This window comes from Anas acuta, chromosome 20, assembly GCF_963932015.1.
Source record: "Anas acuta chromosome 20, bAnaAcu1.1, whole genome shotgun sequence".
Taxonomy (NCBI): Eukaryota; Metazoa; Chordata; class Aves; order Anseriformes; family Anatidae; genus Anas; species Anas acuta.
Window position 1 is genome coordinate 2,008,188 of NC_088998.1, and position 27,376 is coordinate 2,035,563.

Genomic DNA, 27,376 nt, shown 5'->3' on the forward strand with positions numbered 1-27,376 from the left:
TCCTGCTCTGGGCAGTAAGTACTTCAGAGGATGCACAAGAAGGGTGGTGGATGTTCTCTATTTTCCCATGTAATCCTCCCAAATACTCTAAGTTTCGCTTATCCTGCAGCAGTGCTTGAAATGGAGTTATCACGGGGCTTTCATGTATCGCCGAGTGTTTCAATACACATTTTTTCCTCTCAGTTCAGTGTCAGTTTAGCGGAGTGCATAAATTTGTGTGCATCAATTTCTCATAGCTGCCAGTAGGCATCAAGGCCCCCTCTATCCTGTTGATGTGATTATTTCAGAGACATAAAGGCTATTCCATGCTCATCACGTTGTAATTGATATCTCTGTTATTTGGCCGCTTTCCTCCTTCTAGCAAACGTATGTCTAAATTTCTGTGCTTCGTTACAAGCTCTCAGTCTGTTTCTCTTCCAGACCTGAGTCCAGCTTTGGCATCTAGTGCACCGTGAGTACTGAGAAATGCCTGCAGAGGGGCAGCTGCTTTTGCTGCCAGTGTTGCACTACCACATGCCACCCAGTGCAGCCTGGAAGTCTTCTCTGATGGAGAAGCAGCCCGAGAAGATGTCAGCGTTCCCTCTGAGGCAGTGGCAGTCTTGTTTTTGCTGGTTACGGTCAGTAGCTCAGTGCATGAAGGCAGCGGTCCCTGGTTGATGTCCTTCTGCTAAATCACATTGTACTGGCTGTGTTGCGTGCAGGTGTGATCTGCCACCAAAATGAAAACCTCGCTCTAGATGAGTCAGGGCTGAACTTGTCATGCCATCAGCTGACTACTTCTCAGTAGTACCTGCTCATTTGTATGCTGCTTTCGCAGGGTTATAGCTCATCTGCCGTGTATCTGTAAGGCACCTTGCGCTTCGTGTCACTTGGGTGAAGCAGGTTTCCTTCTTTTCTCTCTTACAAGTTAACTTGTTCCAAGGTGTCTCGGCTCTGAGCCCAGCTGGGTGGTTTCTGTCCAATGCCACAAGTAGGCTTGATGGACTTGGTGGTGGTGGCTGTGATAGGGTGGCAGAACTGAGCTTAGAGAAAACCACGATCATGCAGCCTGCATTAATACTGCGTGTTGATAAAGGAACGGGGTGAACAGAGCAGTTACCATCTGTCTGGATTTTGCTCTGACTTTATTTTGATCGTGTCAGCAGAGAGCCGAGGAGGTGGGGTAAATGACACACTGATAATACTGGCGAACTGGGGTGACTGAGCACAGAGTGGCAGGGAAGGAGCACAAAAGGCTTGGCAAAGCAAGGCCAGGCATAAGGAGCAAGCATGGCCATCAGAGTCCCCCTGGCAAAGGGCACATGCAGACATCTGTGGGAGATCAGCTGAGGCGCAGCCAAGGAGAAGCTGGTGGCACATGGGAGGCAGGAATGTAGAAGGGAACCACTGAGATAATAGGCAAAAAATTAGTCTGAAGTTTGGAGTGTAATTGGCTGGAAAACCCCCGATGCACACTGTTCTGTGCGGGTTTCTCTGGCTCATTGGCTGTCACTAGAGAACTGTGATCGAGTGTCCCTGGTCGTTTGCTCGTGGGTTGGCCAGCGGCGTGTGAGAGCAGTGCAGCAGCAGGGCCACAGCTGCAGGCTCAGCCTGGCATCAGCAGCAGCATTTTGAGTAGCTCTGTGCTCCTCAGCTGTGCTTCTGCTCTGCGAGGAGAGATCTGGGCTGTTGTCAGGGGGATCTGGCATGCAGGATCCAACCCTTCTGCCTCTTCTGCCTGGGGAAATGGGAGGCTCCAGAGCACCTGTAAACTCGGGCTCTGGTTCTGAGCGACACTGTTCTTGCTGTGGAATGAGTGGGATGGAGGGCAGCAGCTCTTCCCTGGCTCCATGATAGCCACTTGTAGGTTGGGAGCTCATGGTCTGCAAGCCAAGGATGAAGCCTTGGTTCAGATTTTAGGGCAGATGGTTTGGTAGAGATGAATGGAGGATAGCAATAGATGCTCTTGGAGCTTTTGAACTAGTTACAAACTAAGTTTTGTCTTCATAGTTCAGAGTATATTCATGTATAAATCCCTGTGCTCTCTCACTGATAATTTGCTCATTATTATTCTTCTCCATGGAGTGGCTGCTGATGCATGAGAGAAACTTCAAAGTCTTTTCCAAGGATAGAAGTGTCCCGTTGTCCTCACTGAAGGGATGTTGGAAGTCCCTAGCCCAGCCTTCTGCTGGAAGCAGGGCTATTTTTGGGGCTAAGCAAGACCAGCTGCAGCTTCTGGCTGAGCCTCATCCCCTTCTGAGCTGGAGTGTGGGAGCAGCTCAGGAAGAGAGCTATGGCCTGGTGGTGCCATGATCCAGCTCCCAAATCTGCATTTGTCTGCTGTCCCAAGACCAAGTCCTGCATTTTAGCCTGAAAGGTAATGAGGACAAAGAACAGCCATGAGGCATTTGTCCTCCCAAATGGGTGAGCCATGGCAGTCATCCCTTAGTGCTTTGTAGACTAATTGTACAGCTCCTCCCTGTGACACAGCCTATGCGTGACCATCTCGGGGACTGCGTAGGCACTAGACAAGACACTTTGGGCAACTGCCACCCCAGACTGGTGTCTGAAGGTACAGCCTGGTACGAGACGGGCAGGAGTCTGGAAACAGAAGAGCCTCAGCTCCGTATGCTAGCCTATAATGACGCAGAGGTTAAACCTTGCTTCTTGCACAGCTCCAGCTGCACCGCTCCAAAGCGTTTTGCACTTGGCTGTGCTGAAATTCAGTCCCAGGGAGATTAAATTGCTCTTTCTTCATCATTCATATCGATCCCCTTTGCTGGCTGTGGATGACAAATGGACTTCCCACTCCTTCCAGCCCTAGTCGCTATGGGAGATATCTTTTAGTTTTTTTCATCTTTTCCCCTTTGGGAGGGGATGTGTAAAGGCAGTAGGAAAAAATCCTGGCTACCCAAACTGGGACATAGTGTGGCGTTGGGTAGCAGAGCAGAAGGTTGTTTTGGAGGCCAAAGCCCTTCACTTAGGCATTGAGTGGCCTTTCTGAGCGTGGCCTGTTGGTGCACCTTGAGCTGGAGGGGGGTTTTCTGTGGCTGAGCACCCCTGAAGGAGGAGGCTGGTGGACATGGTGCTGTGACACGAAGATTTCTTCCCTCGTCACGTCTTCATTGCCTCCCCCTGCAAGAGATGCCAGCGTGTTTGCAGGCTGGGAGTACTCATCTTGGCTTCCCAAGGAGGGGGGTGCCTGTTTGATCCCGCTGTCTGCAAGCATCCACCCAGTGTTATATTGGGGAATGCATGCCTTGACCTTCCCTTTCACGTGTGGGCTGAATGCAGAAAGCTTTTCCCTGGTTGGAATATTCATAGGTTTGCTCTCTTACGTAGGCCTTCGTGTGTAATAAGGGTTAAGCGCACCCTGCCTGGTTGAGTATGAATATATTTCAGTAAAATCTGTCATCCATGGGACCTAAATCCATCAGAGCACAGGGAACTGCTTTTGTGGTCTCTCAAATAAGGTTGTCCAGTAACCTTGGCGTAGTTAGTGCTTGAGAATTGAGGGTCAAGGCAGGTGAAATGGGTGTTAGCATGAATATCTGAGCTGTGCTTGCTCATAGATGGGAGCATCCAGAACCAGCATAGAAAGGCAGGCTGGGGTGATAGTTGGGATGGAGATACCTTCTCCCCTGGGCTGCAGGAAGGGGCGTCACTCAGGGTGGCTAGAGGCAGTGGTCTAGTTCCTAGCTGGGAGATAAAGGCACCACAGAAATGAGACCAAGTTTAGCACAGGTGCATTTCATCATTTGCAGTCTTAGCAGAGAAATTGAAGGCTAAACCAGTCCTGTCTTTGTAATCCAACTCTGTTTAAGGAAACGCTTTGGCCAGGGGAAAACTGAGGCACATTAATGGGGTAGCCTGCACTATTACTGCAGCTTGTTTAAGTTGGTGTCACCTGAAGCTGAGGGAAAGCAGCAGTGTGTATTGAACTGTTCCTTCTTTCTTTGGCATTTAACCATTACTCATCTTTTTTTTTTTTTTTTCTCTTCCCGCTGCCTTCTGTGGCGCTTGGATGTGCAGAGCGGCAAGGGCTTTTGGAGAATATCTTTCACAAAACCACCCCGAAGGCAGAAATGGCTCAGGTAAGAGTTTGCAGACATACATTGTTTGTATCTGTGTGTGCATGCACCTATTTATTAATAGGCCTTAGAATTAAAGTACTTTGATCTATCATAAAGGGTTAGTGGGAGATCTCAGCTGCAGAGAGACAAGAGTCACCCTCTGGATCTGTGTGATGCCCTGGAGGAGGAAAGGCAGTTTGGTGTCCCAAGTGCTGGGTGGGCTGTGGGGACAAGTTCAGTGTTAGTGGAGCTGTCCCTGTCCCCTGTCATAAACTCGCCCCCTAGAGCTGATGTTCTTGGAAGAAACTTAAGCTGAAGAATGAAAGACCACACTGCACAGGACTTCTGCACTGGTTTGTCACTCTTAGGTCTTCATTTCACTGGGGAATAAAAAGAAAAGTGATATCTGGTGTGTTAGCTGCCTTGCGTAGTATGTGTTCTGCAATCTGTCTTTGCTGGCAAAGGTAACCTTTGGATTTGTTCCCAGGGTTTGCTTCAGCAGGGGTTAAAATGCGATTTGCCTCCTCTAGTTGAGGACACCAGCATATGCTAGCTAATGTGTTAATTTTTTAGATACAGAAATTGTTCCTGTCAGCCCATGATGAGTTATGCTTGATGGATGGGGGGCATGAGAGGAACTCTTTTGGCTTGTAACAGGGCTGTGCCTTCTCAGTGAGGAAAGAAAATGTTTTGCAGACATTAAATTCACTAGAAAAAATCCATTAGAAAATCCTGTGGAATCCATAGAAAATCCTGTGTGAATGGATAATAGCTTGTCCTATAACATTAACAACTTTATCCCCTGGAAGAGTTTCAGATAGAACGCAATGTAGAGTGACGTTATCATTTTATGTAAACTGTAAATGTGTGTTTATTTAGACCTCTACAAGCAGGAAAAGCTTCTTACTCAGAGAGCAAGCCCGGTCACTCTAGTGTGTGACAGCCTGGTGAAGGAGTCTCTGCCTTTTTTCTTGGATCTGTGCTGATGACCTTCGAGTTGTCCTTGGCTGAGTTGTGCTAGCTTTGTGAATGGAGGCGCTTTTAAACAATGTACTGCAGTTTTCTCAGATTTTTTTTCAGGCTTGGAAAACTCCAGTGGCACATTGCTTGTTAACGGCATTTGGTCTAAGAACAACCTGTGGTGATGGGGGAGAAGAAAGGGTAGGAAAAGGTTGGGGTTTAATGGAGCTGAGATAAGGAGTCTGAGGCAGAGGGAAGGAGAGGGTTGGACAGACTGCAGAGACAGGCCAGCCAGATCTGAGGGGACTTTCCAGAATGGCAAAAACAGACTTCATGGTGGCCGTTTTTGCAGCTGCTTCTCTCAGCTGGAGCCCTTGCTGGTCCTTTCTTGCAGGCAAAACAAGAATTCCTTTTTGAATGCAAGGGAATTTAGTTGCCATAGTTAAGAACTGATCAGAGACAGGTACATGTGGATATACCAGAATTCTTATGGGATCTGTCAGTATTAAATTGGAAATAAATCAGTAAAATTCCCTAGAAATGACTCTGAATGTTCATAGAGGAAGAAAAAAAATTTTATCACTTCTAAAGTCATCTTTTGAAATTCTGCAGCATATAATTTAACACAGTCTGTAGCATTTCTTTATAAATAACTATGGTAGGAAGGCTGCTATTCTATAAAAACGTTGAATGTAGAAAATCTGTCTCCCTTTTGTTCATCCCAGTTGTGCAATAAGAGAGAACTCAACTCTTTCCTTCCTGCAGAAATTCCGTGCATCTCAGTGTTGCTTTGCAACTTTCTGTGCACTTCACCTTTGGCTCAGCTGTACAATTAGCTTCGATCTGATGACTCCCACGGAACAAATGAAGGATGTCTTTGACACTAGTTGAAAATGTAGCACATATCTAGGAGTACCTGAATCTGCTCCAACTCACCAGCTGGGCTGAAGGGAGCAGGGAAGAAGCACTGTCGTGGCTGCACACGCCCACTGGTATCCTGTAGTTAATCCCACTTGCATGTGTTGGTGGCTTAGGTCCAGGAAGCTCAGCACACTGAAGAACAGAGCCCTCAGTGCCTGTGTGTCTCTGCTGGTAGTGCTCTGGGCTTTTACTGTGAGTGTCTTTACCTGATGGCACAGGTCTGTGTTCTGCTGTGATAACCCCAGGTGTATGTGTGGCTGCTCCCTGAGCTCTCAGCAGACTGCAGCAGGGATTAAGGCTCTAGCCTAAATGTGAATGGAAGGAGACAGGCCTTGACTTCAGTAGTTTATTGTCTTGGAAAAAAAACCTTTAAGCAGCTACTGAGTGGCGTTTAGTCTTTGTTGAATGCAATGAGGGAGAGGGATGGTGGTCTTTGAGGAGGAGGAAGGGCAAGGTGACAGAGCCATCAGTGGGACAGCAGAGGAGGAGGGAAGGGCAGGATCCTCCTCTTCTGCAGATCCAGGAGGTAGAACCCTCTCCCCTCCCTGCAGAGGGACTGGCAAAGTGATGAGGCCTCATGCAGAAAATGAGGTGGGTGTGAGTCTGGGGTGCCAGTTCTTTTACTGCTTTACCTGCTGATCCAGCTCCTAGGCAGAAGGGAGCAGCTCTGATTCCCTGGGCAGATGCAGGAGACCCACCATCTGTGTGGAGAGGCCACATGTGCAGAGGCTGCCTCAAATTACTCCATTTCTGCTGTACTTTGTTCTCCGAGGATCATCCATTCTGGTTTGAATTTTGTATCTTTGGAGTCCCTTGAGGAAAGGAGGACAATGTAACAGCTTTTGCAGTCCCACCTCTTACTTCACATTGCCCTACAGATCAAAGATATTTTTTCTTCGGTGGTAAGTTTTATGCCCCAGAGTCTATCTCTAGTGGCTCCTTTGGAGTGCTCGTGTGTGTGCATGTGGCTGAACAGCTTTGGGAAATTGGTAACAGAGAACTACGGAGGGATTGCATAGCAGCAGGATGGGCCAGCTGCCATGGCCAAGCATTTTAATGAGGGGTGATTTACTTGCAAGGCTGTTTGACTTCTGTTTTCAAAAAAAATTGTGGTCTGTCCATGCTTTACTTCTGTTGCTAGGGCAGTGGGTACAGAACTGAATGTCAGCACAAAGACAAAGAGGACTGCGGGGTGTACCTGTAGCAAGAAAAGGGTGAGGGAGAGTATTGTTGGTTACAGCTTCCAATTCTTCCTGATGTGAGGCCTGAGAACTTCATGAATCAGAAATATTGTGTAACTAGCCCTAGGAACTCATTGACGTCTTATTCTGAAGGAGGTTTTTCTAGGTGACTGGAGAGAAACACTTACGTCTTCTCTGTTGCTTGGCTTGGGGTACTTTGTTCTGTCTGGTTATAGCTTGGGTGGCAATACACTGTTTTCTCTTCGCTTCCCTTTTGCAGCAGGCCTGGCAGTGGGATATGTGTTGCTGTCAGAGGACTTGGCCTCTGGGGATTGCTCAGTTTTTTTTTCTTTTTTTTCCCCGTTGATCCTTAGGTTATTTTGTGGAACTAGGGGGGAGGGGAAAAAGGAGGTTTGGGCTCTGCTGCAGCTGAAAGGACACGGATCTGTTAAGGGTCTGGTGCAGAGGTGTTAATGCGTCTCCTGCCTCTGTTCTTTGCTGCCTTATTCATGCAGACTGAAGGTCTGGAAGGGCTCCCAAGAAGAGTGCTCTCCCACGTTCAGCATTCATTCTGACTACAGGGCTGTTGTCAGAGTCCTCGCTGACTCTTGTAGCTTTCTGGCACCTTCCGAAGACTTTCCATCTTGTCTGTGGAATGACTTTAGTGTAGGAGTGGGTGTCCCTAGGGACAGACATAGAAGACAGACAGGGAGAAGGATTAAAATGTTGTAAAAGGTGAATGTAAAAAGGCTGGAGATTGTTTCTTACTTTGTTTTTTTAAACTATCACTTGGAGGCTCACCAGTGCTCATGGGATAAGGATTTTTGGAGATTCAGAGTCTCCTTCTCCCATGTAAGCATCAGAGACCCCCACACTGAGGTACCAGTTTAAATTCCTTTATACCCATGTACTGGAACTGTGAGGGGAAGCAGATGCCCAGGCTGTGGGGCAGTAATGTTAAAATTGATGGCAAGTGGAGCACTTGAGATACCTCCTCCTGCCTGGGGGGAGCAGTGATAAGTCCCGGTGAGGTGGGATTCAGACACGAGGATACTTTGCAGAGGGAAGGAAGGAGCTGTGTTGGTGCTTCTTAACCAGGCAGCTTCTATTTTGCTGAGCTGGGTTGTCGGGAGGGCAGCTGCTGTGGCCAGAGCACTGGGGCTGTCTCTGGAGGATGCAGCGCTGGGCTGCCCCACTGCGGGCTGCCTGCTGTGCCAAGCCCTATGTGAAAGGCTCTGGGAGCAAGGGAGAGAAAGATCCCAGCAAGTAAAAGGTGTGCTCAGTGCTGCAGAGGTGATGGGCCTTGGGCCAGAGCTGCCTAGCAGATCTTGACTCAGATTTGCTGTGGTTATTAGCAAAAACAGCGTGACTACTCCATGTGCTTTGCATCAGCACGGACCGAAATGGGTCATTACCTGAAACTGGAAGAAGCTGCTTCTTAAGTTCCAAGAAGCCATCTTCACTTCTTACCTTTATTGGTGCACTATGCTTCAGCCAGCAGTGAAAACACTGAAAACATAAGGAGAAACGGGCAGCTCACAGCCTCCCCTGAGCCAGATAGCTATGGGTAATGATGGCAAGAGAAGTTTCTCTTTGCTGAGGCTGCCGTGCCACGGGCACGCACTTCATTGAAGCAAATGCCTGTGTTTGCACCCAGACCTTTGCTGCTTCAGAGGAACGTGTGTGTGTGTGCAGAGGGCAGCACCCATGTGGCAGAGAGGTGTCGTGCTGTCAGGAGCTTACAGTAGGCTTCTCACACTGCCAGCAACTTATGCTGAGCTTCAGAAGCTCTGGGATGAGGCTTTGCAGGTGCTTTAGGTCTAGCGAGCTCCCTGTGAGCTGTGCTTTTGATGGAGCTGGGGCTGTGGTCTAAGAGGGACCTTCAATGAGCTGATATTTGGGCCGTGAGGCTGCCGTCGGGGCCTGATTCAGGGTAAGTCTGACTCTTCCTCCATGGCTTGCCCTGTCCCCAGGATGGGTCCCAGCTGTGGGTCTAGCCCCATGGCCTGGCCTGCTGAAGGGGTGGAGTGGGGACACGAAATTTCATCCCTGCAGGTTTCGGGCTGCTTCTGACATCAGCCTGCACGGGTGTGGTGTGAATGTGTCCTAATCCTGGCTCAGAACGTGTTGGTGCCCCTAAGGTGACTGGGAGTGAAGCTCAGGGAGTCCGCATGGAAATGCAGAGGCACCGGCAGTAGCTGCCCCTTGCTCCCTGGTTGTGCCTTGCAGGAGCCACTTCATCAGCTTGTGCTGATGTTACAGACCGGGCTAGGTGGCTACTGAGAGGGTAACTGAGGCAACAGCAGCAGCATTGGTTTGTTTTCTAGATCTGCTTCCGCTCAGAAGTCTGATTGGACCCATTTTGCCATATTTAAGTGACCACCAGTTCTCTCAGCTGTTCCCTTGCCTTGCCTTTTCCTGTGGTTTTCCTGAGAAGCGCCTGCAGTGGGGGGTCAGAGCATAACGTCGTGGTGGGGCTGGCTTGGTCAGGCTCCATAACCCCATGCTGAGCATTGTCCTTGTCACAGCCGTGCTGCTCTTGTCTCTAACCAGCAGCTCACCAGCTACCGAGCAGCTGAAATACTTCTGACTTGTTAATAATTGTTGTCTCCATCTTAATCTCCCTGCATCATGTTTCAATATTTGGAATAAGTTTCCTGTTTTTTCTTTTACCACGACTGTTCAGCCCTGCAGTGTGGTGCAGTCGGTGCCTGTCCGTCCCTGTGCTGGCTGGGACATCATGCGGTACGTTCGCAGTTTTGGGAAGGACAGAGCTGACACGGTGGGGAGCTTTGTGTTGCAGCTACAATGCTGCCTCTGTGCCCCATGAGGAGAAGACCTGAGAGTGTCAGAGCAGCCCCGAGGGCAGTGGCAGGCATATGGGATGCATCAGAACTGAAACTGCAGGAGAAGCTGCTCAGCCTTGCTGGTTGAAAAGCTGTTACCCTATTTGCAGTGCCGTAGGCTCTAACCAGCTCATCTGCCCCCATTGAAGGTATCACCTGGACTCCTTCTGGTATAAAATAAAAATAATAAAAATAAGTGTGTTAATCTCATTTCTCCTACAGGAAACTATACTGCGATTCCATACTGTGTACATCTGAAATCTTTCTATTCATCTTCAGTGGCTGAGTACCAGGTGCAGAGAGGTCTAGCTGAGGTGGAGCAGGGAAGAGGGAATGGGCTCTCTGAACTGTATTTTTCTGAGATGACAGATACATTTTTAATGGAGTTTATCTAGATTCCCCTTTGCCACTCTGCTTCCAGTGCTGGAGCTGAAGTTTTAAATCTAAGGTGCTTTAATCATCAGTTTGGCTGCTAAAAACAGTAATAAATTTGGGGCTATTTTTTAAGCTTCTGTCTGTGCCTTGTGGATATATTCTGCCTTGATTTATAAACTTCTCATCCCACGAGGTTACAAGGCAGCCTGCATCAGACACGAGTTTGGCTCAGTGAGCATCTCCACTGTTGTGAATAGGCATCAGTCAGCTGAGGCTTACCCCAGCATGTTACCTCTTCTCTAGAAATGCCCTGACAGGGAAAGAAAATTAAAAAGCCTTTTATTAGTTACCTGGGTCAGGTCACGTGCTCGACGTACTTGCAATACATTATTTAGCATTCAGTAACTATCTAATAGTAATTAAGTGCCTACTCATCAGGAACTGCATGCACCAAAACCATGGATTTTTTTTTTCCCTAAGGTGTTGCAAATTAACCAATACAGATCACCACCAATGTCAGTGGTCATGCATGTTCTCTAATATGCGTGGGCAGTGCTGTGTGCAAGATGGAGAAAGAAAGACCATAAAGGAGCTAGTGAGAAATGCACTCAAGTAAATTACAAGAGGAGTGAGAGGTGGGTTGGCTCCCAAGACCAGACTGTTGAGCCCCCAGCCCTGAACAGGCTGTTAGACTTAGCTCAGGTGGACGTGGAAGCAATGAAAATATGATGTGGATGTTTGTTACCAATAGACACATGATCAGTAGTGGAAAACGTGTTGGTCTGCTTACACCCCTGCATCTCGCTGTTAAATGTCTCAGGCACAATAAATCCTCGCAGAGCACAAATATGGATGAAAAGAAATCCGCTTAGGAGCCCTGATTCGTCTGCTCCAAGGTAGTGTTGCAGCTGTGCGAGACAAACATGCTGCTGCTGAAAGCAGTCAGGAGAGCAGAGTTGTTCCCAGGCTGCCTCCATCGAGAGGAGAGGGCACGGTGCCCTGGGCTGGCGTGGCAGCGTGGGGGAGCAGCTGGCAGTGGGAGCAGTGGCAAGAGCAATGTGCGAGTGAAGTGGAACGGAGCAGCAGTAACCAGGCAGAGCGTGTTAGCAGCAGTCTGCTGCAGCTGGCTCCTGGAAGGCAATTCCAGTTATTGCTGGAGTCCCCTGTTACGGTTTCTCAGTTCTCTTCACTAGCCATCCCTGTGCCTCTGATTTAATTCAGCATTGATTTCTGGGCCAGCTGGGCTTCCTCTCTAGCAGAAGCAAACTATTAACCTTAAATGCCATGGTGGAAGCAGTTGTGGTGCTCTGGCACCTAAATCCAGGTTGTTGCAAGGATAGATAAGGGAATCGGTCGCTTTTACCTGGTAACATCTCGTGCTGGTGCACACGAACACGTGTGAACTCCCTGAAGCAAGTGCATGTGCATTTTGGGAGGCCAAGAGTTCATTACAATGCATGTTTGAAGATCTTTGTTTTTTCCTTTATACTTATTTCTGTAGATAAATTCTTTATTAATAGAGGTGTTGAATAAAGCTTCACATTCCCTCTACACATGAATTTGTTTCTGTGCATGAAGTCGTTTCTCCAGCATGTAGGTATTGAAGGTGCTAAATTAACTGAAAATAGTTAAGTATCCAGTTGTTTGACCCAGAGAAAACATTGGTGTGTTTCACCATGAAAACTCCTAGATAAGGACAAGTGAAAACACCTTGAGTAGGGGACAGGTAGGGTAGGAAGGAAGGGGTATCCTCACATTCTGCAGACTAGATCAGGCAGGCAGTTTCTCAAATATATCCAGTCAAGAACTGTAAGAGTGCCGTGATTTCAGTAAAAAGTTCTCTCTGACTTGAAACCTGTCATGTCCCACTTATGTATCTGTAAATTTTCTGGAGCCCAAACAGATCTCGGCACTTGCAATCATCAGCGTTTTCAGACCTGCTATACTCCGGGCACTTCATTTTCCCTGTGATGACTGTGGCATAAGAACCTCAACAAAAGGCCCCACGTTGCAGACTGTTTGCAGTACCGTTTTCTGTCAGATACCAGAGCTCAGAAATGCCCGGTTCTCGAAGTCAAACACCTGACATACTTTTAGCATAGGAGGTGAGATGCTGTCAGTGCATGCATAAAGTGCATAACCCCGTGTCTGCTCTCACGATGCTGTGCGTCCTCCATAGAAATATCCATTTTAGGAGGGACAGGGCCAGCTGTCAGCCAGTGTTTTGTGGTGTCTTAAGAAATTTGTAGTGTCATTATGCCTGCACAGATTGGTAAATTTGACAAGATGAGATAAGTACCTAGAACTGGCCTTTGTTTTTAATTTTAAAAATGGTGTTCTTGGCAATGTTAGCCAGCACAGATATTGGCAGACCCTGAAGAGTTGTATGCTGGTGTTTTCCCAAGATGTGACCTCTCTAGAGCACAGTTAGATGTGGGACTGGAGAGGGTCTGAGTCACTGGAGGAGAAATGTGGTGTCCTGCTGCCTCTTAAGGGGTGAAAAGGAACTGGAGCTCCTTTGGAGCCCGTGGCTGCTTACTGCACTGGTTGGTCTGGGACACCACATCGTGCAGCTGCCAGCACTCAGTGGCCAAGCTGTTGAGCAACAGCTGACGGAGCAACTTCTTCCACTTGAATGGTAGGGCTTAAAAATGTTCTGGTGGTGGCCCTTGTAGTCCCTGCAGCTCTCCTCCTGGAGGAGGTGCAGATGTCTGTGCTGCCTCTGGGCAGGGGACTGAGGGTGAAGCAGACCACTGCCCACCTTTCATCTTTTACCTGGACAGTATCAGTGAGGTGTGTGACTCCTCGGGCATGCGTTTTGGACTTCATGTGAAGTCTGGAAAGGCAGCATCAGCTGTAGATTCAAGGGCACAGATCTCCCTGCAGGACTCCTACAGGCTCCTTCTCCTGGCCAGCTCAGGCACAGTCACAGAGCTGCCAGTCGTGTCAGCCTAAACGGTCCTGACAGTCCCTTCCTGAGCAGAGAGGCTAGGCTGGGCTTCAAATTCAAGAGCTGGTGGTGTATGTCCTCAGCTTGGGAGGGCTCTTTTCAGAGCAGCACAGGAGCACTTCATAGGAAGCATGATGTGGCAGCAGTGCAAGCTCCGTGTTGCACACGTGAGAGCAGGCTTGTTCCGAGGTAGCTTGTCTCTTCCTCCCTCATCTCTCCATGGCCAGCCAAAAGGTAGCCAAAGCTCAGGTCGTTGCCACCTCCTTCCAGATCATGGCTCAGGAGCTAATGGAAGGATGTTTGTTAAATAGCTGGTGAAGTAGAGGCTCGGGTTTGCTTTCTGCTTCTGTTTGTAATGCTGCTGTCTGTGCTGGACGCTAATGATTTTATTTTTTTTCTGGGGGTAGTAGTCACATGAATAATGCATTCCCTGCTGAGCCTTTTTAACAGTCCCCTAGCTGCTTCCCATCTGAAGGGAAGTGTAAGAGGTAATTAGCAGCCACTTGAAAAAAGGATTAGCAGGTGGGTGGGAGCTACTGTTGGGTTCATGCATGGGATTGCCATGGAAATGCTGAGATTTCCTGGCACTTCATCCAGTGTGTGGGCTCCAAAGATAGTTGCACTCATGGGCCTCTCTCCTTTCGATCTCACTACCCTACAAAGGGAGCGGCTGCATTTTCCTTCCGGACAGCTTCTGCAGGCGGTGCCATCGCCATCTGCACGCACGATGAAGCCTGCTATAACCATGGGTGCTGTGGAGAGTGGGACGCTGTGTTGCAGCTGTCAGCTGAAGTCTTTTTGCATTTCTTTCATGTCAAACCAATTGGCAGAAAAATAGAAAAAAAAAATTAAAATGGTGGTTTGCCCCTCTTAGTTAAAAAAAAACAAAACAACAACAAAATCGGTGCACAAAGAACATTCAGCATTTGTGACTTCTTACAGAAAATGATGCTAACCATTGTCCTGCAACCCTTCCCCTGCTCAGCAGCCCAGGTGTGGCTAAACCCCTGAAGTAGACAGGACCACACAGCTGAACAAGGGCTGTTTTGCACATAAGTCATTTCAGGCTGTGCACCAAGAGCTGCATTTGCTTCTAGCCCCATCTTGTATGGTGGCCACATACGAGCTTGAAATATTGGGCATATCTGTGAGGAATATCTCTCATTTCAGCGTGAGTTCTGGAGGCCTTCAAGGCTATGGGCACACATTTGTCATAAAAGGTTCCTCAGGGGGATGCCTACCATCTCTCTCTCTCCTTTCCCCTTCCTGTAACAGCCTCCTGAATGTGTCGGTGTCTGGGGTGCTTTGGTGTGAAGCAGTAAAGTGTGCAATTTGTTTCAGATCACCTGTTAGCAGACTCCTATATCGGCCAGGAGGACTCCCCCGAGATGCAGCAGGCAGCACAGAACAAGCGCAGGCTCTCCGTCATCTCAGATGGCAAGTTTGAGAGGAGCTTCTCTGAGGAGCAGACAGAGAAGATGCCGAGCGAGGGACCGAAGCCACGGGTCTACACGATCTCCGGCGAGAGGCCGATGCTGTCAGACCACGAGAACGAAAGCATGGAACTGGTGGTGATGAAGGGGGCTGCCCAGGAGGAATGCCACCACAGCCACCATGCGCACAGCGCTGGCGGCTCTCACGGCGTCAGCAGGCACTGCAAGGGCTGGCCGGGCAGCCGGCAGGGCTCCAAGGAGTGCCCAAACTGCTCCCGGCTTGCTGCTCCCTCACATCATTCCTTTGACCTGGAGCAGCATCAGTCCGGTGAGACTGGGTGGCACAGAAAAAGGCTGGAGAGGATGTACAGTGTCGATCGAGTGTCTGGTAAGTAAAGGCAAGTGCTGGATGCTGGAAGGACACAAAGGGACTCGTCAGCACGTGCGAAGGGTGACACCTGTCTCTTCCCAGCGTGGCAGTGTCATTGCCACGTGCCTTGAGCTGGGCCCCTTAGTGTTTCCCCTTCAGCTCCTTGCTGGTGCTTTGCACCAGTGTCCACAACGAGGGATTGTCAGAGGGGGAGTTTACAATAATCTGAGCTCCGTTTGAGTCCAACTTGTCCAAGCCCCATTGTCTCTGCTCGTCAGCAGCACACGAGCTGGGTGCTTTTTCCAGTGGCTTGGTGCACCTTAGTGAGTGCGACCTCTGTGGCTCCCTTTCTGTTGAAGGAGGAGCAGGAGAGGAGGGGCTGTGTCAAAGCACCCGTGTTTTTCTTGCTCGTCCAGGAGGCTGTTCAGAGCAGGACTCTCTCCTTTGCTTCATTTGGGGTGCTCAGAGGGAGCCTCAAGCTCAGGTAGATCATTCTGTACCACGTTGCATCCCCAAAATGCTTATCCCTGTGGCTGGAAGCAGTTTAGCAAGGTCCCTCAATTAGTGCCACCTCAGTCCTTCCATAAGTAATAGCAAATAATACTGGACTTTTTCCCACACTTACTATCCATTTGCTGAATGTTTTCAGGGAATTTGGATTGTAATTGTTTAATTACGTTAAAAAATTCCTGATCATGTTTTAAAACTTAACCATTAATCAAATATTTGTCGCAATCAATGCACTTTGAATTATAAACTAGAACACGGTCCATCTTTGTCAGCTCAATATGCAGCTGGCAAAGTCTGACCAAATTTGTCTGATTTTTTTAATGCCTATATATATTTTTTAGGTAAACACACATCAAGGCTTTTAGAGATGAGTGTCCAGCCAGGAAATGTCATTGTTTTCCCCTTGAAAAGATTTAGGTAGAGTATAAGGACTATGAAGATCCCACTGTACACCTTTCCTGGGTTCACAGTGATGCTTACTGCAGGTAAAATTACAGCAAGCTTGGGTTCTGGACTGTAGTTTCATAGTTGGATGCTTAGAATTACATAACTTAATTAATATATGGGTTAATCCTAAAGAAATAAAATTAAAAAAAAAAATAAAAAATAACCGATAATCAAAAGAACAGAATACTTAGAGTCCAACTAACTTCTGTGTGTGATTTCAACCATTGTTTCCCTGTTTGTACCCTATGATTTTGGGGCTTCACCTTAGACACTACATGTACAGTTTAGAATTTCATATTTTTATTGCTGAAATGAAAGAAAAGGAGAAATATGATTGTCAAACATAGAGGAAAAAGTCTTCTGTGTTTTACCAGTTGAAAGATGGCTCTGCATATGATGACACAGCCAGAATCTTGCTTGAAAATAGAAGAAAGCCCTATCAGTCATAGCCTTTCAGGAAAGAGATCACAATCCCAGGGGCTTAGTCTTGTGGAGATGAGGGTGCTAAATTGAATAATTTGCAGCCACATAACATGTTCTGAATTAAGAAAGTGAGTATTTCTGGTTCTTGTGTTAAAAAACTTTAGTTGAAAGCTTTCCTGAACAAATCAAAATTGTACTCTGTGCTGCGGGACCGAAGCAGGTCACTTGATACAGAGCCAAAGAAAGGCTCCCGATTGCTAACGGAGGAGTTTAACTCCTTGTAGCTGAAGCTGAACTTTGCTGGAAAAAACATCATCTAGCAAATGCTACAGGGAGATGCCATGCTGCAGTTCTGAGACTTGGGGTCTGTAATACGCATTTTCAACTAGGCAGCAGTTTTCATTAGGGCTGGAGATTGTGTTCTGAAAATACAGCAGAGTAGTTGCTTAAACGGGAGCAAAGTAGATAGTGCTGAACCTGCAGATGCCTCCATGAATATTTCACATTTTGTATGGGCAGGCAACGGCCACCCTCTGCACATGTCCCCAGCGTCTGAGCTCCTGCACGTGTGGCTGCACTGGCAGCACTGTGCCTCTGAGACCAAATCCCGTCCTAGCACTGGCACCACGGGCTGAAAGTTTTCTCAGCTTGGTCTCATTTGCTCTGTCTGTCCAAGCAATGTTACTCAGGGGAGAAGAAAAATTGGAGAGAATTGAGTTGCACATTTATAGCAGGTTGCAGGAAATGTTTCTTGGAATGTCCTTCATGCATGGCTAGCAAAGAAATCAGAGCAGAGATGAATGGAGCTGAGAGAGAGACTGATTTCCCTCGAGATTTGTTTTCCAATGCTGCTTTCTCCATTTGGATTGACATGACAAGTTATTGCTGCAAACAACACTCATGGCAGTTAGTCCAGATTGGCATAATTTAATATGGATTTTTATGCTGAGTTTATGATGCCTAACACCATTCAAGAAGCACAAGCTGTTGTCTCCTGTGCTGCACCCAGCCTCTGATACAAACACATCAGTCATGGACGGAGGTGCTGAGATTTCCATGCAGCCTGGCAGGTGCTAGAAATGCTGATATGGTGTCATCGTTCCTTCAGTCTTACCCATCGTTCCTTGGCTATTCATCCCAGTCGATGATAACAAGCAAGGAGAATGAGATGTTCTACTTAGCCAAAAAGGAGCCTCCTACCTGCATCTGGAAGCAGAACAGCTGTAGGTATAATCTGACTTTTAATCTTGCAGATGAGCTCTGGAGCTGAGCTCAGCTCCCTGGTCTCCAGCTGGGTGCTCCTCTGCTCCTGCTCCACTTCTGGCTAGTAGAGAGGAACCTCTGACGGGTCACTAATCCTTTTATTCTCTGTTGAATGCTGTGGGTAGGGGAGAGACATTTTTATTAGGTTGGCTTCCCTCTGTCAGAAGAGGAGAGGAGGCTTCCAGCCATAGTCCAGACAGCACCTCACGAGGATATTAGCTGCTGCTCATAAGCTCTGCTTTGAATCAAAACTAGTGACTTAAAAGCTGTAAAATGTATTAAGAGGGTGTAATCTTTTGAGATGTGTAGTCCCTGAGAATTCTGTACAGAGCTGTTGGCTAAATGAGAATTTGTACAATTTCTCCTCCTTTGCTGCTTTTGTGGGTTGGAGTCTTTAAACAAATAATTCATTTGCATTTTGAGCTGTTTGCATTTCTTCTCTAGCTGGTTTTTGGAGGACAGCAAGCAGAGGAATTTCATAATAACTATTTAACATACTAGAACTCAGACTTCATTTAAAATATTTATTTCCTTAGGGTGCCTTTATACAAGGCTTGACATAAACTGTTAGCTGAGAAGGAGTGTCTGTTACAGCTTCCTGTGTAATTTCTAAGAAGCTCCACTTCAAAGGCAGTCTCCCCACTTAGATCTAGGCTTTTTGTGTGTGTGTGTCTGTAATTGCAGCTATTTTGTGGGATTGATTGGGTTTTGGCCATCAAAAGTGAGTTTAAAAAAAATACTCTAGATAATGCCAGAATATCAGTGACTAAGATACTGTAGTTGCTACTGATCTTAAAAGCTGAGTGAATAAGACACACGATTAGCAATATGAGGCAAGGCATTAAGCAAGGGAATCACAAACTGGAAGTGAAGCAAGATGAAGAATGAGGTAGCTTCAAATCCTGGGGATCCTGTGCAGCAAGATCTCATACGTCTGGTGTCAGTGGGTTTTAATGTTACCTCTGGTTCCCTGACTGACCGACACCGATGTGAGATTTCTCAGTAGGAGCTGCTTCATAATTAGTGACTTAGTTTGCTGCCTGCTTTTTGTCTTAGTGGCCATTATGTGAAGATGATGCGGTGTCCTAATGTAATTAGGAAATAATCCTCAGTTGGTTCAGGCAGGTCAGTGTGTAAACACAGGGGACAAATCAGCGCAGTTATCTCCAGATTACACAGCTGATGTTCTGTTTGACTTCTAAAACCAGAAAAACTTGTGAAGTCCCGGTCATCAGGAACGACTCTATGAGATGTATATTGGAGAACCTCAATGGGAGAAAAAGAAAGTACATTTCTGGCTTACACTTCCGAATAGAATAAGCTGAATGCTTTTCATCTTCCACAGGAGGCTGTATCAGAAAGAACTGGATGAATAGGACATTTCAAACTAATGGTAGTAAGGAAACAGCAAAGGCAGGAAAACGCTTTTAATGAAAAATGTTTTTCCCGTGTTTTTTTTTTTTTTTTTCCTCTTGTTCAGATGTCTCTTTTGTAGTTCCTAGATCATTCTAGCCTTCTGTGCTTAGGAGAGAGCTTTCATTCTTCATTAGTAGTGTGATAGACAGGCTTAGCATAAATTTACAAAACATTTGGTGGTAGCGTACATACCAAATGAGGGGATGAGACTCTCTTATTTAACACAGGGCAGGATGCTGAAGAAATGTACTAAGAGAAGGAGGCTGGGAAGTCTTGCTGCCTGAACAGTGGCTCTGCCTGCTGGATGTTCAAGTTTTGATCTCTCTCTTCTAGATGATGTCCCCATACGAACCTGGTTCCCAAAAGAGAATCTCTTCAGTTTTCAAACTGCTACTACAACTATGCAAGCGTAAGTGAAACTACTGCCTTAGCTTTGATCCTGTATCTTAAAGTTTGTGACCCACTCAAAACTGTATCTGAGAGCACAGAGCAAACTAAGTTATATGTTTGGCACTGCAGTCGGGGTAAAAGAACCTAAATGAGAACCTGTTCTTTTTTTTTTTTTTTTTTTTTCAAAAAATAATTTCTTCTTTTTTGCACTCATAATTTCTCTTTCCTATTACTCCCACTTGTTTGTCTTTCCCTTCTTTAAGTCCTTGTGCTTCCTTTATTTTCTCTGTGCCACTGTACCCTGTCCTCGACTGCCTCTGCAGAGCAAGGGTCTGGTGGGAACACCAGCTGAGACCCTCCACCAGGTACTTCTGCTGCAGCTGCTGCTCTGAGGGAATGTTAATCCAGGCCCATCCATCGCTCCAGACAAGTACATCTCTGTATTATGAAGTGTAGCCCGATGGCTTAATATGATTTTCTGATCATTTGAAGAAGGTGTCAGTAAATAGCTGCGAAGTGTGAATGGATCTGAGTTAGTAGTAGCCTCTCCCTTCACACTCCATGCAGGATTTGGTGCTGCTGGATGCTGTGCACTGGGGAAAAGCTGTTCTCAGAGGACGTGAGGGTGTAAAGGAAGCCTCATTTCAAGGTTGTACCCAGTTACCAGGAAAAGATGAGGGAAGTGAAATAACGTTGTGTCTTCTAAGGCTTTTCTCCAGTCTTGTCACCTTCTTCCTGTGTCCTTCTTCCTTCCTACATTCATGTCACCTTCAGCTCTACTATACCCTTTATTTCTCTTTGTTTAATCCACTCTCTCCATTTTGTAGTCTGTTTCTCTGCCACTTTTTTCCCTCATATGTTGCCCTCCCCACATCCCCCAAAGAAGCTGGTGGTTGATCTTGGGATAACCCAGGCCGAATCAGGCCTGTAGGCACTAAGGCCGGGAGGGCTGTGTTCAGTGTTGGGGAGAGGGGACTGCTGAGATGTGGAAGGGATCTCTGTCCCCAGAAGAAAGCTCTGTCTTCATGCCCTTTCACTCCTCACCATACCACCTCAGCCGGAGGTGCAGCCCACCCTCCCAGCCTGGGGAACATTACCAGGGGTCATTCGCCTGGTGCCAGCCTGCAGACCCTTGTGCTGCTTCTGTTTCTTAGCCCCAGTGTCCTCCTGCCTCCTCTTCAAGGACTGCAGGTCTGCTGGCACCCCTGGCTGGTTAACACTCATTGGCACTGGGCTGACAGGGCCTGTGAGCAGTCTGACAACGTGATGGTTTCTTGCTTTACCCTACAAATATTGGTTGGTAACAGTGAATGGTATTTGATGATTCTGATCTGGCAAACCAGACCATGTGCAAAGCCAGCACTTTGCCTATGGGCACATCCTTTGCTCTCTGAAGTCATCTTCACTGCGCATGGGGTTTGTTGCAGGATGGTGACCCCTATCAGGGCCTGGAGTTCTTGGAGGCCAAAGTCAGGTTAGTTTGGAGAACGGTGCCCTAAGGAAATCCATGAGGAGCAGAGCTCTTGATTAACATAGCTCCTCAGTTAACATTCCTGTCGAGTGTGCTGCCTCTGGAAGTCACACAGAAACATCTCCAAAAGTTCAGGGCACCTCCCTGAGTTGGCTGGGAGGTTCCCCCAGGTGCCCTTGTCCTCCTGGCCTCTGCTCTAGTGTTTTCAGCCCAGGGCTTGCTTCCTTCATAGACTGGACAGTGTGAGCTGATTTCACGAATCTTGGTTGCACAAGGGAGAAGACCTCCCTGCTCCAGAACCCCCTGGTACTGAGCTGCTGTCGTATCCTGAAGGGTCATATTCATCTCTCAGTTGTACATCTGCATGCTCTTTGGATCTACGTGGAGCTTAACTTGTGTCCAAGCCACATGCCAACACTGCCCCAGGGAGGTGTTAGCTTGGTCAACCATGAGTTTCACCACCAAGAGCTAACTTTAAAAGCAATTTCCTTCCACCTAACAAGAAACGTTTGTCCCTTCTGGAGTGAGGATTCCCTCAAGATGCTGGCCAGGGCTGAGCACTAATGAATTCCTCTTCTTTCTCTTTTTCCCTGCGTCTCCTGGAATCTCTAGCATCTCGTAAGTATAATCTTCATTTTTTATTTCCTTGTCTGTTGGTGTCTGGGATAAACTGTCCTCTCCTCTCCTGTCCATTATATCCATTCGTGCTTTCCCTATGCTATTTGTCAGCTGGCAAGAGGTTGGTTAGATGGCTACACCTGATAAGCCTACATCACACCACACCCATCCTCATCTTCAAAATGGAGATTATAGAGGCTAGCAAGCTTTTGTCCCTTTTGAAGCTGGTGTACTGAGGTTTTATGTCTGCAGTCTGGTAGGTCCATTAGTCTGTAGCAGGGATGATGGCTCTTCGCCCCTATTCTTTGGGCTGTGTTCTGGCCACTCTTACATGTATGCTTTCTTTAGGAGCTTGTCCAGCCACCTACTCTAGAGAGTGAGGGCCTTTGGTTTGGTGACTCTTGCCCAGCCCCTGACTCGCACCCAGTCCTTCAAGGCCTGGCTGTCTTCTTCAGTCGGCCTAAACTCTTTCTGTTGTCTGGTGAGAGCTTTCCTGTCTGTTTCATGTCCTTTCCAGTTCAAAGCTGCGTAGTTGGTTAATGGCTTAAAATGGTTTCCCAGGGCATTCAGGGGCTACGCAGAAAGGAAGAGACGGAAACGAGAGAATGATTCTGCAGCTGTTATACAGAGGTAGGGCCCGCTTTCTCCCATAGCCGTAACCTTGCCTGGTGTTGCATGGGCCCTTTGGGTGTCATTAGTGACGCTTGATGACGTTGAGTATGGTTGTCCCTGTCTGTGTTGCTGTTCATAGGGACTCTAGCAGTGGCTGTGTTGGAAATGTGGAGGTGAATGATGCTGCAGTACTCAAGATAGCTTATCTCTGTCTTCTTAAAGGAACACTGTCAAGTCTCTTTTAAGCTTCCAAATATACAGAATCTATGTCTAAGGTTGAATAATATATATATATTAATATATGCAGTTCCCCCAGCCCATTCACAAATAATTTGATTGAGATTAGCCGAATACCTAAACAGTGACTTACGTGCTATTGTTGCACCTACATACGTACCTCAAGAAAATGCGAAGGAAGGAAAAGAGGAATTGGATTGATTTCTTGTCCAGTTATTTCAAAAGGGCCCTGGTTACCCTCTGCTGGTTTCACAAGGCACATCACTTGGTCACTGTAGTAATCAGAACTGTTCTGTTTTTTTCAGATGTGCCAAGGCTTGTGTATTTTGGCAGCCTACTAGGAAGGATAACATAGCATTTGTGTCATTGGCTAAAAACTGCCATGATCACTTCAGCACTGTTCAAAACAAAGTGGGAGAAAAACATAATTTTTTCAATGGGGGAATTGCCAGGAAGATTTTTTTTAGTAACTTAGTGGCTGTGTGTTTTTTTTTTCCGTCGATAATGAAGACAAATAAGAATCAAAACTGAAGACATGGTAAATAAATAGACAGTGTGTCTTTAAAAAGAAAGAGATTTCTCAGAATTTGCTAGACAGAGATGAGACTGTTAGAAAATGACTTGTTCCTGCAGCTTGTGAGTCAGGAATAGGAGTTGCATACCTCGTCGATCCTGCATAATCAGGACTAAGGCTGTCGTGCCATCCTCGTGTTATGTGGACAGCTCAACCTCCTGTGGACACTTAATGTCTAGACAGGATTGTACCGTGGGAGCCAGTCTGCATTTATTGGTGGCAAAGAGGAGGTAGGATTGCAATAATGATGAAGTCAGTGTGGGTTTTTGGTCGTGCCATGCAAGCAGACCCTGCTGAGCTGTAAGGATTGCCTGGCAGTCAGCACTGAGGAGTGAGATCCCAGCCTCATCTCAGTTTGAATGCTAGTTGTGTAGCCTTTCATGGCCTCAGATGTTTTAGAAGTTCAGTGGTTATCACACAACCCTGTCCATGCACGGTCCTGTGCCTGGTGCACAGGGGGGCTGGTTTGTGTGGCACGGCTTGTGTACCGCTGTGATAGATGTCTTGGGAGAGCGATGCCCAGTGATTTGCTGAAGTAGTGAGCACTGCAGGTAGAATTTGGGGAGGAGAAAGTTGGAGAGGTGTTGTCGGGAGCTCTGTAGAGCGCTGATGTACTTCAGCCATTCCATCACTGTCTCTGACCTCTGTTCAGATAACGCAGGTGCTTCTCTCCAGAGTGGAGATGAGCCACTGCAGGTGGCACTGCAGGACAGGGAGTAATAAGGAGCTTTTATTACTGTAACTTCAGGGGTGCTTGTTGGATTTCAGTGGGTGAAGAGATCTTGCTGGTGATCAGATAACCCTGGGCATTTGGGGGGCAAGTGCAGAAGCCAGGTGTGACGGCTGGGCAGGTTTCTGTAGCCTGACTGCTCACGGAGCACATCGCTGCTCCCCACGTGCTGCTGACTGGGCAGTGCTGTGCCAGTCCTGTAATGCTGACATGCAGGCACAGAGGGGCCTGAGGACAAAGCTGCAAAAAGCTCTCAGAAGGCTGCAAGATGGCTGTAAGATGCCCACATTGAAGTAGTCTCAGGCTTGGATCTCTTTTCCTAAGTGCTTTTTTCTAGAAGAGCTGAGCAGACAAAAAGCACTTTTGTCCCATTCTCCAGGTTTTTAGTGCATTGCTTAGCCCTGAATTCTGCCTGGAGCTGCTTGCAGCAGTTTTTAGATGTATCTAGAGAGCTGCTCTCAGCTCTCACTAATGGGAGAGACGAAGCTGTCCAGACAGCTGGGAGCAGCACTATTTTATGGCAAAGTCTGCTACCCCCAGCTCCAGGGCCTGAAGAAGCTCCTCTGTGGAGAGGACAACTGAGCATATAACAGAGAAATTAATTTTATTCTGAAATGCCAAAAGCCCTGAAGGATGTAATTAATGGTAGCCTAGGCATTTAACGTTGGTGCTTAGTGTCTGATGTGAGCTTAGTTTCACAATGGACCACAAAGACTTTCACTCCAGTGGCTTACAACATGTTTAAGACCTAGCTGATAAAGAACATGCCTAGTTCCCTTAGAACATTGTATTTATTTGATTTGAATCTAACATGCTATAAAACAGCCCAGATTATCAGTCACCATGCACCCCAGAAGGCTTTGCATACAGTTCTGGTCCAGCATGGACTGAGAAACATCTTGTTTTGGTTGCTTGTTCAGAGAGGCCTGTTGTCTGAGCCACAGCGGTGAATCTTCATGCATTCAAGTAGAGCTGAAATAAACCTTTGAAAAATGTCATAAATAGCCAAAGCGCAGGTGGAAATCTGTCACGGAGTAGTGCTGCTTCTGGCTTCTCTGTGCACTGCTGGTTTTCCTTCCTGAGTTGCTGGATTTGGATTCTGTTGATTTGATGGGATTCAAGGCCAAAGAGGGCACAGTGCAGACCATGGTGTGGGTTAAGTGCTCTTCCTCTCATGAGGGCTGTGTTGATCTCCCTGGATCAGAGTAGATACCTCTGACTTGGTCTGACTGCCTTGGTGTTGGTGCTGGAAGTGTCTTCCAGTCCAGTCAGTTTGCTGAAGTGTCTGCATGGTTGTAACACGTCATTACTCATCCCACTAACTCGCGTGTGAGCCAGATGACTTGTCACCTCACCTCTTTCACCAGCGGTAGTCTCCGTTGCTTGATGTCTGCGGTGTGTGTTGGTGGGACAGGAGGGAATCTAGGAACACTCCCCTGCTCCATGCAGGCTGCTGGTGTGTGGGCTCGTTGACATCCCCATGGGGCCACGGGGGCTCCAGTGCAGGGTGAAGTCACCCTGGCTGAGCAGAGCTCATGGAGGAGTGAGCCCTTCCTTGCTAGTCCACCTGCTGCTCATTCCCTGTGTCTGTTCTGCTGTCCTGTGTGATTCCTGTTTCAGTGAGCAATGAGAAACAACGGGAGAAGAGTCCCTGACTCTTAGAGGGGCTGGACAAAGAGTCCCTCTGCCTCGCGCTCTCAGGAGTGTCCATAATGATCTGTTTTCTGCAGACCTGAGTGCAGGCATGGCTGCATACCGCAGGCTTACCCCCTGGTGGGGTTTCCTCTGCAGCTGTGCACTCTGCAGCCCCCCTGAAATGTGCTTGCAGGAAAGCACAAGGTTAGGCAGCAACGGCAGCCAGCTGGCCCACGAGGACAGTCAGCCCTGCTGAGCAGTGCTTCCAAAAAGGAAGAAGCCACTTCAGTATTTCCCAGCATTTTGCCCCAGAGAGCAATATGGGCTGTGTGGTTGCTAACAGCACTGGTGAGATTTTAGCAGCTGCTACGAATGTGTTTGGGAATGAGCACAGCCCTGAGCTGTGTGAGCACACTGCCTAGCAGGGCAGAGCCCGGGGCACCCCACTTTCCTGCTGGAGCATGTGTGGAAGAGAGAGGAGAGGGGAGCAGCTCCTGCTGCTTGCCAGGAGAAGAGGGAGTGTTGCCAGTAAGGGCAGCAGCAGTCTCTTCAGCAAAGTTGCAGCGCAGGTACCTCAGTCCTAGGAGAGTAGGTGCAAAGCCCAGAGCAGGCCACGAGAATGGGACTGCCAGGTAGAGCCTCCTTGCCCTGTACCACTGGCCCAGAAAGTTCAGGAACAACAACTGCGTGCTTGACAGATGTAACCCTCCCCACCTCTGAGTGGATGCAGGTTGGGTACCCGGCCTCCAGTGTTCGAATGCCCAGAGGGAACTATGCTGTTATCACATATTTATTTTTCTCCCCAGCTTTTTCAGTTCCGCTGGGCCCAGCTTTATATCACTGTTCTCAGAGATTTTGTTTGGCCTTTCTTTCAGGAATTTTCGGAAGCACCTCCGCATGGTGGGGAGCCGAAGGGTTAAAGCACAAAGTAAGTGACAACCTGTGAGATGTGGCTGTGAGGAGTTGAACTTTGTGCTGGTGGGACACAGAAAGCCCTGTGTTGTGCACGTGTGTGGGTAGAAAGGACCTAGCATTGGTTGGAGAAAGGATTTGACTTGCTGATGCTGTTTTACCTTACGAGGAGAAGGCCAGATTGTTGCAAGTCTCCAAGACACACGGATATCTGCAAACAGCCTTTAAGCTATTTCCACGGACCCTCTGCCTTGGCTGCTGGAGATTTGTGTCCTCAGCATGAGGTGTGGAAGGAGAGCTGCAGCGTCCTTGTCCCGTGTTTGCCTGGTGTTCAGCCATCACCGATGTAGACACCTGAGAGGAGAATCAGAGCTGAGCAGAGCAAGCGAGGGCTGCTCTTACCGAAGCTGTGTGCCTGCTGTGGCTCCCTGGGGACAGTTGGTGCTTCATGTGCCACATGGACCGGTGGCTTTCCCTTTTCTCCTCCTCTGTCCCACCACAATGTCTTCTCTGCAGCAGGACCTGGGGGAAGTTGCCCAGTGGGAGCTGAGAGGAAGGTGGAGGAGAGAAAGAAGAACAGGGAGGAGATTGGAGCAAGGGGTAAATAAGGGGAGCATTATTCCTTGCTGGGAAGAAATCACCTCTTAGGCTGGGGAAACAGCAGTTCCTTTCCCGAACAAGGCAACGCTTCTCCAGAACTTGGCTGGGATGGCTCCCTTATGGCTGTGGAATGGGCTGAGAGTGGTGCAAGCAGCCCCTGAGAGCTGAGGATTGTTCCAGAAGAGGAAACAGCTTGTTCTTCCCACCCCCTGGCCAGGCATCGTGTACAGACTGCCCACAGCAAAGTGTTGCTGGGTTGAATTTGCATTCTTTCATCTCCATTCTCTTACACTGTGGGAAGTAGACAGCAAACAGCTTTGCCCTTTGAAGTGTCTTTATTGGCATCTGAGTTAGCACTGCCTGAAATGAACAGGGCTCACCTTCCCCTAGAGCTGTCTGGAAGTTCAGGCATGCCTCTCTGCCTTGGTAACTCTCGGGTCATGTTTTCAA

The 27,376-nt window shown here is 47.8% G+C and overlaps 1 protein-coding gene across 11 annotated transcripts in view; it reads left to right on the forward strand.

Moving 5' to 3' along the window:
* Positions 1 to 27,376, forward strand: part of NSMF (NMDA receptor synaptonuclear signaling and neuronal migration factor) — a 44,373-nt gene that overhangs the window by 3,966 nt on the left and 13,031 nt on the right. For 2 of the 11 annotated variants that reach the window (XM_068657183.1, XM_068657175.1), the window contains exons 2-6: positions 4,012 to 4,073; positions 14,627 to 15,106; positions 19,481 to 19,556; positions 22,188 to 22,256; positions 26,290 to 26,342. In XM_068657183.1, the coding sequence (XP_068513284.1) occupies positions 4,012 to 4,073; positions 14,627 to 15,106; positions 19,481 to 19,556; positions 22,188 to 22,256; positions 26,290 to 26,342 (740 nt within the window). Of the gene's footprint in view, positions 1 to 410; positions 618 to 4,011; positions 4,074 to 14,626; positions 15,107 to 19,480; positions 19,557 to 22,187; positions 22,257 to 26,289; positions 26,343 to 27,376 lie in introns of those variants that run through there. The other 9 variants (XR_011089201.1, XM_068657178.1, XM_068657174.1 and 6 more) reach the window with 9 other exon arrangements.